Genomic DNA, 12,565 nt, shown 5'->3' with positions numbered 1-12,565 from the left:
ATCTAAACAATCTAGTTTTGACATATTTTAACAAGGCATATTTAATGCATATTTTGAAACATTCAGGCGTATATTGTGATCATATGCTTTGCGTAAGATACATTTAATAAAGGACAAACTTGGGTTGTAACAGGAGAGCGCCTAACAAAACTTACTTGGTATCTCTAGTAACATCTGTTTTCAGTTTTGACAGTGAACGTGTTGTTGGTTCCATATGCCCTAACCGTCTTTTACTGGCTTACTTTATGGGTGCTAACTTCGAATATCCGATAATGATTGATGTCAAAATACTAGACACCGTCAACTACACAACCCACAAACATCCATCAACATCTTTATTGTTGCTTCAACTTTAGTGTGAGCATAACTCAGGGGAAAAAACACAAAACATGGTGATTTTATGCATGATGGTGATGATGATGATGATGATGATGCTGGTGCTGATGATACTGATGCTGATGATGACGACGACGACGACGATGATGATGAAAGAATATTAGCAAATGCCCCTTTAAAACAATATTGCTTTACCAGTGAATCCACCAATCATAATATGAGGGCCAAACGTGACCCGGTCAGTACATCAATAGATAGATAGAAACAGATGTACATGTACAAGCAAGACGTCAGTCAGTGTTTTTCAGCCGACCTAACCAGTACACCACCAAAAACAGGACAGAAAAGGCCCAGACGTACAAACAAACCACGTGTGAGCTTCAAAAAAACAACAGACACACACAAAATCTACGTCGGATTTGTGTCGACAGCAGTCCGGCTGTCACTTGGATTCGATGTCAGTTTCTTGGATCGATTGTGAAAGTGACTCGGCATAGGCAACTGGACTTCGTAGCATGTAAGTAGCGTTGTCAATTTCACCCCAATTTCGATTCCAACATCGGCTTACAGCCAGACTGAGAGGATGAGGATGATTGCTTTTGAGTTGTTGTCAGAGTTGGAAGTGGAGTAAAGGAGGAGGGGGAAGGAGTGGGGTTCGGGGGTGGCGGTTTGGAGCAAAAGAAGTAAAATATTTACATAGTTTTATATTTATTGTCACTGATTGAGTTGCTATGAGCGCGGAGCAGGACGACAGAACGACTGACTGAGATGAGGTGTGTGTGTGTGCGAGTGTGTGTGTGTAGACAAAATTATATAAGCAACAATGGATCGACAGGCCCCTTCCCCCCCCCCCCTCCCCATTTCATGCGTTCACTCTCAGACCCAGGCCAGTTCTTTGCTTTTAAGTTTCTCAGCTTTTTAAACACCCGTTTCACAAAAAGAAAGAATGAAAAAAATGAGTGAAAGTTGGGGAGAAAAAAACCCCAAAAAACAACACTTTTGAAAGTCGCAAAGTATTTATCGCGTTCTTTAAAATTCGAAGATAAACTCTCCAGAATCCTGCCACTCAGAAAGTGTGCGTTCTCTATGTACCTGAAAGGTCACTTCGCAAGCTACACGTTTCATGCTTCTTAACGACTTTTCTTTTCTTTTCAAAGAAGCCAGCAAAGAAAGAAAAAAAATCAAACGAAACAAAACACGCTGTATGTTTATTCACAGATTAGCTTTCGCTAAGAATGAGGGAAGGCCAGGCTAAAATGTTTTTTTCCCTGGAGAATGGTGTGACAGGCACAGTTTTCTTCTCTTTTGGTCGTGTTTTAGTGAGCCTGGAAGCGCTTATCCGAATAGCGAAGGGTCAAAAGCCTTGTTATGAGTTCTTTTGGTATCTGTTAGCGATGATAAACTTGTTAGATACTGGTGGTGATTAACCACTATTTAAGGGCAGAGGTTGCGTGAAATTCAATATTTTTTTCTTTTCTTTTCAAGGCTTTTTATTTTCATCTCAGAACTTTGTGACCAAAAACCCTCACACAAAACAAAAAACCCAGAAAAGTTTTTTTTTTGGTCAGAAAAATTGACATTTGCATGATTTATGGGTCGGGATTGACGTTTTGTTGTTGTTATTGCGACTTTCAGAAAACATTCATCGCCAAGCGGAACAACTTGACAAAGATAGAGTTTTGAAATATTTTGTATTTCAATCTAAACAGATCCCACCACACAATAACAGAGAGGTTTTTTTTCTCTCATTTATATGAACAAATTTCGTTCCCTGAATAAATATCATATGCATAACTTTTATTTTTTTAAACTAGCAGGTATCCCGACTTTGACAGAAATACTCAAAATCATTCCTCTGTAATTCATAGTGAGGCTCTCTGTTATTGTGTGGAGACATCATTTCTGGCGAATACACACACACGCACGCACGCGGGCGCGCGCGCAAGCACACACACACACACACGCACACACACACACACACACACACACACACACACACACAAAGAATGAACGATTATTTCTCTGCGACGGCACCACAGTGCGATTCTTAGAAAACGGCGTCTAACGTGTATACAGTGATGTCAAATATTATAAATCGCTTTGAAAAGCATCGCTTAATTGCAAGGAAAATGGTGACAATGGCAAAATAAACACAACGCAATGGTTCTATGGTGATCAAAAAAGCTAAATATGCTAAAAAAAAACACACACACACGTATTTGAGAGCTTTTGTACCAAAATATCGCGTTTCTCTGGCCTGAATTAACCTGCTTCTTAAAACATACCTTCCTCCCTCTAGTGTATAAACCGTCCTGTAAATTCACCATAGATCCGCCGAGGCTTTTTCATGCGCTGTGGTAATTCCTTCACTTAGACACCCACCGAAAAGAGTGGCATTTTTTCCTGACATTTTTTAGTCAATGACATCTTTGTCAGTCTGCTAAATTATTTTAAAACAAAATCCTACTCTGTGCTGCAAGCCGTCCGAGCCAGGCTATTTATTTAAACATTTTTTAATCTCGTAAAGGAATTTGTCCAACTATAGAAGGATACTCTTATTCCACGTAAGAGACCTATGGTGGTTTAAATCAGGTCGGTCTACACGGGGGTTGAGGAGGCATCAGCAGAATAGGTGCAACACATGACATGCATGTATGTTATTATAAATGGGGTATTCAAGTAGCCTACACACATTTCATTTTCATTTTTTCATTTTCATTACTTTATTGTCCCATCGCTGGGAAATTCGGGTCGCTTCCTCCCAGTGGAAAGCTAGCAGCAACGGAGTCGCGCTACCCAGGTGTCTGCGTGTTTAGGTGTATTCAGCCACCAGCAATTATGGCAGAATGACCAAGGTCTTTTACGTGCCATTGTGATGACACGGGGGTGGGACATGGCTTCCGTCTCTGGGTCTGCACATAAAGTTGACCCGTGTCCGTCCCGGCCCGAATTCGAACCTGCGACCTTCCGATCACAAGTCCAGTGCTCTACCAACTGAGCTACCGGGCCCCCCCCAGTAACTGAGATTGAGCGGCACAGAGACAGACAGGCAGACAGACAGAGGGGCAGACAGACAGACAGGCAGACAGACAGAGGGGCAGACAGACAGAGGGGCAGATAGACAGACAGACGGACGGACGGACGGACGGAGAGGGAGAGCGAGAGAAAAAGGGTGTTTGTGTGTTTGTGTGTGTGTGTGTGTGTGTGGAAGAGAGAGAGAGAGAGACAGACAGACAGACAGACAGACAGACAGACAGACAGACAGACAGACAGACAGAAACAGGCAGAGACAGACAAAAACAGACGCAGACACAATTGTACTAGTAACACAGAGGAAGACAGAGTCAGCGAGAGAGAGAGAGAGAGAGAGAGAGAGAGAGAGAGAGAGAGAGAGAGAGAGAGAGAGAGAGAGAGAGAGAGAGAGAGAGAGAGAGAGAGAGAGAGAGACTCAGACTCAGAACTTTATTACAAAAGGAAGGTTTTAGGCAAAGAGAGAGAGAGAGAGTGAGAGAGGGAAGGGGGGATTTTCACAGATGTTCATCAAAAGTGATAATTTCGCGCAGTGTGAAAGTGACCTTCCTTATCATATTTGACCCACAAACAGGACACCATCTGTGGTTAAATAGAGAATACTACATGGCTTGCTGTGTCGTACCAGATTTACACGAGTTGCTTTTTAAAATATTGAACTGCGAGCGAAAGGGAGCTGTTCACTATTTAAAAAGGCAACGAGTGTAAATCTGGTACGAAACAGCAAGCCATGTAGTATTCTGTTTATCCTACATACTGTACTTACGTGTATTTTACTGAAAATGTCCTGCAGTCGAGGCAGCTACATTGAAGACGCTTGTTTTGGAACCTCGATCTCTTCCAAAGCCTCGTGCAATATATTACGTCAAAGCAAAGAAACGTCACTCTGAAAGTGTGGCGTGACGTGTTAGTTCTAAAGATTCATCGAGGGTAATTAGCGAGCGCGATTTTTATGATGACGTTTGTCTCGGTGACTTTGGCATCATAAGCAGTGGAAAAACAGGTCCCTGCCAGAGTTGCTTGACATGACCTCATTTACATGACTGATATACACACGTGTGATTTGAACGATTATTATCTCACGGGTGTCTCTCTCACGTATGTAGGATAATGTCAGATTTACACCAGTGCATAAAACTCAACTCGACCTGAAAAACTTCCCAGCCTGCGGCCAGGATAGCTTTCTAACAAACCCTCCTGACACAAATACACTCGATCTGCCTTTCTGTCCCTCGCACGACTTTCAGAAGAGGAGGAAAAAGCGACTTAGTCAGCTATTTCGATCATCTTTCTATTTCTGTCACTAACCCATTTTAGTTCCGATCTGTCTATAAAAAGAAGTCAGTCAGCCGCAATGTTATCCCTCTTATTCCAAAGTTCGATCGCGAATTCAGTGAATGCAACCCGAGTTGGTAATCGATAATAATAACCTAGCTACAGTATGGTATGGTGGCCTTTTTGCACACCGCAGTGGTCGCACTATAACGGTTTGATTTGTAATAGGAGTGGTGAAAATGATGCACGGGATTTGGCGTGATACTGCTGAGGTAAAAGTTTTACTGCGCAGTTGATAATCATAGCAGTATTTTTTAAATTTAAAAAACAAACACTTTTGATCAGTTAGTCTGTTGATGTCTTCAGATCCGTGGTTGCGGTAATGTGACACGACCCCCTCCCCCCCCCCCACCCCTTACACACGCACCTCCGCCCTCTTTTTTCACACACACATTCCTCTGATTCCCAGTTATTTGTCCGGCGCCAGTACTCGCACTAGCTATTTTTTCAATAGGTATTTTTGTGGCTTGTTGGTAATCGGCTGTCTTATGAAGAACAACAACAACAAACAAACAACTACTGGCAATTATGTCATACAAAGTAGTCAGCACAAACGCAAAGTTTGCAGCCATTATGTTATATCCGTATATCCGTAAAGAAAAACATCTGTCCCCGTTTCTTAGCTTCAATCCCCCTCCCCCCCCCCCCCCTTGAAAACAAACAACAACAACAACAACAACAAACACACACAGTAAACGGAGACGACTTGATAAAATCGGCATCACTGAAGAATGAAAGCGATGGTGAACCTAATACGTGATGTAGCCTATGCCATGATAACATTATTCCATTGACATACTTTGTATTAGAGTGCACTTTCAAGGTGTCGCCTAGACGAGTAATTATGAGCATGATGAAGGAAGGTTCAAGTTCGAGTCCTTTGATAATGTCGAAATCACGTTGCAGTACACGATTGTGTTTCATAATACCCAGCCTACCCGTACTTGTGCAAGCCTTCAGTAAGAAATGAATTCTTCACACTCTGAGAAAGCGCCGAATTCTTCATAAACTGCAACTGAGTTGTGACGAGGAAAGTACTGATGAATAATTACTAGCCTAATCTTGCATCGCTGTGACCTGTCTTGCAGAACCCATTTGTCTGGCTCGGTCTCAGGTGCGGTCGATCAATACCTTCAGCTGAAATTCAATTAGCTGGCAGTAAAACTCCTCAGTCTGCATATACGAGACACGTGCACTTGAGGGGGATCTGACCTCACGTGACCTCAATAGAACTTGTTGCGCTGTCTCTCTCCCCATTCGTGAATCCTTTAGCTTTAGGTTCTAACACATACCTGTAGTTCTAACTAATATTGGCTAAGTCAGCAAGTGAGTTTCCCGCTGAATATCTGCTGTGTGTCTGTCTCGCGCTCGCGCGGTACACACACATCACAATACGCAAGAGTTCTGGGCTTTAGTCGGGCGCCTGTGAAGATTGAGGACTCAGGCCAATAACACTAAATACAACGATATTCTGACATAGCGGGGGGAAGACTAAAACACACCCAAAACAACAAAGACACGCAAACACAACAACAACAACAACAACAACAACAACAACAACAACAACAACAACAACAACAACAACAACAACAACACCTGACTGATTGAAGTTCAGTGACTGAAACTGAAAAAAATCACCCAACTGCTACCACCACCAACAAAAACAATAACAAAACTGAGATCCAAGTACACTCGGAAACTCATCCACAAGTCCCGAAACCACAGATGCAATGCACACATCATCACACCACTGAAAGAATAGGAGAAGACACCGTCAGTCGGACACAATGCAAATCAGTGATCGGCCGAGTCATGAAGGCTGTCAAATCATTGCATCGTAAACGTCAATCAGACACATGCAAACCGTCTTCTTCCCGTCTGGCCGACACATTTAAATTAAGACCCAGTCTGAGTTTTTGGCGACACAAAAAACCATCCCTTCATCCTGCCCCCACCTCGCACCCCCCCCCCCCCCCCTCCCCCTCCGTTTTTGTTGTTGAACAGAAACTGACTGACACTGTTCGCCGTATACAGCCGTTTCGAAATGTCATATTTAATTGAAACGAGTATACGGAATGCAAACATGTGGGTTTGTACTGTAAGCATACATCGCTTAGTCTTCAACACAAAACAAACAAACAAAATCTGGTGAACTGGCCGCTCGGCTTGTGTCTTGATCGTGAGCCTTGTATGTCATGGTGTTCACTGAGTTGCTCCAGTGCTGAAAAACAGTATTTAAGTCAGTCCAAACTCTGACATATTATCAGAAATGTGAACTACACTTGAGACAAACACATCATGATTACTTTTGTCAAATTGACAATTAATGTAGAAGGTGGAAACATTGGGGGGGGGGGGGGGGGGGGGGGATTGGGGGAGGTGAACCCAGGCTACTCGCCGACACCGCTGCAGCAGAGAGACTGAGTTGCAAGAGCGAACAGAGTATTGGGAAATTATAATTCGGAGAAGTTGATCACAGTTTTAACAACAGCTCTAACTTATGTGCCTGTAGGATATGCACTTCTATATTATATTCTTTTTTGTAACTCAGTTCTAGAATTTATTTGGGAAGAAAGCGTCTTGCAAATCTTCGGCCAACTTCGGTAATTTCCGTAAGCACATCGACGTAAACAGCAGTTATTTCCGGCGATTGCAAGTCGAGAAAAATGGCACGAAAGAACAACGTGAAGTCTGGTAAGCATGCTTTTTAGTTCATCGTTGCACGAATGGGACTGATGACTGTTGTTTATTCTTCACTTAAAGCATGCATGTACATAAAACGTGTATTTGAAAACCATCAGAAGATATTTCCTTTGCGTATGCTGTCGGTTGTTCTGCAAACGTCAGTTTGACCGAAATCGTTGAAACGTAATGACAGAGGGGGGTGTCGGATTTCAGTTACAAGCAGCCACCGCCTAGCAAAACGGCTTTAGTGTATCACTGAAATTTGTGATCACTGTTATTACTGTCTCTCTTCCCACTGGCAGTTTTATTTCATTTTGATTCAAAGTACATCTAACTGACGCGAAGCTGTCAATATCATGAATATGACTATGAGTACGGATGCTACCGTGAAACTCCTGATAAGTTTTGCTGGCTCAGGGAAAACGAGGTCGATAATGAAATCTTCAAACGACACGATTTGTGTAACGGCAACGTTACACACCGCATCGTAAAACTACGTGGAAATGGGATCAGTACTCAAAGCGCAGAAATCTTAAGATAGTTTGGAAGAAGGGAGAAATCAACAGAGAACCACAGTTAAAAGAATGTGCATGTTTGTGCTGTGAAATTATGTAAGTGGTAGTTCCTGGGACAGTGGCAGCCTTACTTTGCTGAAGCTGTTCGATTTACTGCAGCCCGGCAAGCAATCTAACTTTCAATCTGTGTAATCCAAAGATATGGTAAGATAAAGAATTGACACACCCTTTCTTGTTTTTGTTGTTCTTTTCATTTACAAATGAACTGGGATGTCATGTTGTGCAACATTGCTGAGATGTTTATGCTCTGTCAAAGTTTGGACCCCACCCTTTTGTGGTTGTCTTTTGAGGCGGATAGAAAGGCACAGCTGGTTACACAAGAGCTATTCAGCTGATTTATAGCTAGAGCGGAATAGTTTAGAGTGAGTTAGACTAGAGAGCTGTTAGAACTAATAAAAGTGATTTGAGCTTAGTTATAGAAGGAAAATTGAAATTATTTGAGACTAGTGCTTCTTGGAAATTTGAATGCTGCATTCATTTATAAAAGAAAAAGTTCTGCATTCAGTGATTCAGTGTGAGTCGCAGAAAGTAATTTGTAATATAACTGTAATACAGTGGAACCCCCCTTTTAAGACCCCCAATTTACAAACTTCCCCTTTGTTTAAGACCTTGAATTTTGAGATTTCTTGTTCATAACCTCTGTAAAAAAAATTTGACCTCCATTTTGAGACTCCCTCCTTTTTAAGACCTGATTTTCTCAGATTGTTTGAGGTCTTAAAATGGGGTGTTTCACTGTATTGGTGTATATATATATATATATCTGAACATAAAATGTATAGATCTTTTTAAACTTCATTCCTTCACGTCAAATCTTCAATGTAAATTGTACCTGTACTTTATGGCCTTAATGGTTAAGCAGGAGGGTCGTGGGTTCTGACACTGAACTCACAGTACAACTCAGAGCATAGGTCCATGCAGCTTTCACAGTTGTCAATAAAATGTCTCTGATCATTCAGACCTGAAAACTTCCATTTTCCCACAGGGCAATGTTCGGTATTTATGTCTGTAAAACTCTAAAATGCCTGAAATAAATGTGGCGACTGGTCAAATACATACTGGTATACATTTTACTGCTTCGTTCCTGACAAATAATTTATATAATGTAAACACTATGTGTGTATAATGTAAACACTATGTGTTAGACCTGGTTTGCATAACACTACAGAGCAACTACTAACTGGTTTATATGAGAAGCAGAATAGGTGCATGTACAGTGGAGTCCAGCTATAACGAACCTGGGTATAACGAAATCCCTCTTTTAACAAACTGCCATTGATTTCCCGGCAGACAGCCTTCTATTTCTTACTTATTACTTTGCGGCTACATCAAACCTTTTGAACTCATTTGCATAACGAACCCCTCTTTTAACAAACACGTTTTCATCGCCCCAGAGCCGTTTTGTCTCTAAAAGTCACAAGGCTACAACAAACTGATGTCAATGTTTGTCTCCAAAGACAAAAATGCACAAACACAAGTGCATATCGCGTGATGAGCGAACTCGAACAAACTAACAGCAGGAGGTGCACGGAACAGATCGAACCAAAACCGAAAGTTGTGGTAACGTCATGACATTTTGCGATGTACGTCAGCGAAGCTCGTGCACATGTGGTCTGTCTTGCTAAAAACAATGGCTGACGAACATGGTTTCGAAATCTGGAACTGTTTTTTTGTTTTCTCCGATCCGTGACCGAGTGACGTGATATAGAACCACGCGTTCGTTTGAATCAATTACTCTCCTCAGGCAGTGAAGTCTCCTAAATTACTCAACACTGTGGACAGTCCGGAGTGCAGTTATGTCCCGTGAATGAGCGAGTCAAAGTTTTATCGTGAAAACTGACGCTTTTCATGCACCTCCCGCTGTTAGTTTGCCTCTCTCTATGGATTATATTATGAAGCTGTTGAAAACATGCAGAGATTGTACTCTCCAAGGAAAGATCGATGGGACGATCATTTGAAGGTGATTGGGAAAACTTGTCTTGAGACCATTTAGGGTTGAAAACTCTACAGCGAATTACTGATATAACGAACTAAAATGTATCTCCCTTGAGATTCGTTGTACACGGACTCCACTGTACTTGTTAGGAAATTTCTGTATGGAAAATGGCTTGCCCAATGGCTGGTCCCTATCTTTGTGCATGGAGCGGTAGGTTCTGAGGATTCAACCAGTGTTTGTTGTGTCTGTTCTAATTAATAAAAAGTCAAAGCTAAAAACAACATTCTTTATAGGATTTGGTTAGCCCATGGTGCGTTTAATCTGAAAATGATCCATAAGATTTCCATTTAGCAGGTCAAAGTATGCATCGAGATTACTTTCTACTGTGCCACTCTATCATCTATGCACAGTTTACAGGGTTGAACTAGGACTGAGAAAAGCAAAAGCGTGCACCAAACACACACACACACAGTGGACAATTTGTATACACATTGCACCGAATGATATCTATGTATCAAATAACCAAAGGGAAGTAATCGCTCTTTATGCAACCCCCCGCGGGTTAGGGGGAAGAATTTACCCGATGCTCCCCAGCATGTCGTAAGAGGCGACTAACGGATTCTGTTTCTCTTTTTACCCTTGTTAAGTGTTTCTTGTATAGAATATAGTCAATGCGCTTCGGAAATGATATAAAAAAATGGATATTAACTTTTTACAGAAATAGTAAATCATGTGTAGCAGTAAACGGACAATATTCAGAGTGGTTTAACCTGGAGAGAGGAACCCGTCAAGGGGACCCTTTGTCTCCTTATATTTTTCTAATTTGTGCCGAAATTATGGCAATAATGATGCGTCAGAATCCAAAAATCAAGGGACTGAATTTTTTTGATGTCGAAATTTTATTGTCACAATATGCTGATGGCACTACCTTTTTGAGTCACTTGAGAAAATGTGACTCTATGTAATCGGTCAGTGTTGGTCTGTCCGGCCGGCCGGCCGTCCGTCCGTCCGGCCGTCCGTAGACACCACCTTAACGTTGGACTTTTCTCGGAAACTATCAAAGCGATCGGGCTCATATTTTGTTTAGTCGTGACCTCCAATGACCTCTACACTTTAACGATGATTTCGTTGACCTTTGACCTTTTTCAAGGTCACAGGTCAGCGTCAAAGGAAAAATTAGACATTTTATATCTTTGACAAAGTTCATCGGATGTGATTGAAACTTTGTAGGATTATTCTTTACATCAAAGTATTTACATCTGTAGCCTTTTACGAACGTTATCAGAAAAACAAGGGAGATAACTAGCCTTTTCTGTTCGGCAACACACAACTTAACGTTGGGCTTTTCTCGGAAACTATAAAAGTGACCGGGCTCAAATTTTATGTGAACGTGACTCCCAGTGACCTATACACTTTGACGTCTGCTTTGGTGACCTTTGACCTTTTTCAAGGTCACAGGTATGTCTTGAAGGAAAAAAATTGAAATATCATATCTCTGAAACTATTCATCGGATTTGATTCAAACTTTATAGGATTATTCTTTACATCAAATTATTTACATCTGTATTGTGTTGTGAATAGCAATTTCTTCCTGTCCATCTGATGCCTCATATAATATTCAGAACTGCGAAAGTGACTCGATCGAGCGTTTGCTCTTCTTGTTTCTTGATGGCACCAAAGATTCTTTTTGTGCATGTGTAAAAACACTACAGACGTTTGCTTCTTTGTCAGGTCTAGTTATTAACTATGACAAGTCGTCAGCAGTGTGGATAGGAGCCTCTAAAAATTCTAACGTTAAGTTTATGCCAGAGTATAACTTTGTTTGGAATCCCACTGTTTTCAGAGTTTTGGGTATCTGGTTTTCGACAAACATCGAGGAAATTGTTCCATTAAACTATGAAAACAAGTTTGTGGAGATTAAGAGAATTTTCAACTCGTGGTCCAGAAGGAATTTAACCCCTTTCGGAAAAATAACAGTCATTAAGACTTTGGCATTGTCCAAACTTACCTACCTATTTATGAATTTGCCGGACCCAGATGAGGATTTTCTAGCTAATCTACAGAAACTACTGTTTAATTTTGTTTGGGACGGGAAAATTGACAAAATTAAAAGAACCTCTATGTATCAGGCATACGAAGAGGGGGGACTTAAAATGGTTAACGTGAGAGTTTTTCTATCGTCATTGAAGATAACCTGGCTAATGAAAGTTTTACATGATGATGGAAAAATTACACAAATTCTCTATGCATTATGTCCTGCTGTCCGAGTTGTGAAACAACGTGGGGGCGAGTTTGCAAATGTACTGATGCAAAGAATTGTTAATCCTTTTTGGGTTGATGTTTTTAAACATTATAAAAAAGTGTGTAACAAATGTATTCCATCTTCTTTTCATGACTTTGTATCTGAATGTCTTTTTTATAATATCAATATATGCAGAGACAAGAAGGTGTTGTTTCTTAGAAGCTGGGCACAATGTGGTATTGTTTCTGTTGGTCACTTGCTGAAGGAAGATGGATTTTTGACCTATGATGAATTTAGCAGAAAATACCCAAATGTGACTTAATTTTTTGTTATACCAAGGAATAGTACGGGCTGTTAAGAAGTATCAATGTAAGCTAGAAATTGACTTTTGTGATAACTTTTTGGTAAGTGACCCATGTGTTTGGCAGT

The 12,565-nt window shown here is 41.1% G+C and overlaps 1 protein-coding gene across 2 annotated transcripts in view; it reads left to right on the top strand.

Annotated features, from left to right (window-relative positions):
- Positions 1-661: 661 nt before the first annotated feature.
- The window catches only part of LOC138959561 (spermatogenesis-associated serine-rich protein 2-like), a 46,661-nt gene continuing 34,757 nt past the window's right edge, over positions 662-12,565 (top strand). Inside the window, exon 1 of one of the 2 annotated variants that reach the window (XM_070331094.1) lies at positions 662-853. Coding sequence is in view for 1 of the 2 variants with exons in the window: in XM_070331093.1 (XP_070187194.1) it covers positions 7,368-7,395 (28 nt within the window). In the remaining variant the exon portion in view is untranslated. Of the gene's footprint in view, positions 854-7,302; positions 7,396-12,565 lie in introns of those variants that run through there. The other variant, XM_070331093.1, reaches the window with a different exon arrangement.

The sequence above is a fragment of the Littorina saxatilis genome, linkage group LG2 (genome assembly GCF_037325665.1).
Source record: "Littorina saxatilis isolate snail1 linkage group LG2, US_GU_Lsax_2.0, whole genome shotgun sequence".
Taxonomy (NCBI): Eukaryota; Metazoa; Mollusca; class Gastropoda; order Littorinimorpha; family Littorinidae; genus Littorina; species Littorina saxatilis.
The sequence above is the reverse complement of the archived record's forward strand: the minus strand, read 5'-3'. Positions and strand labels throughout refer to the sequence as shown.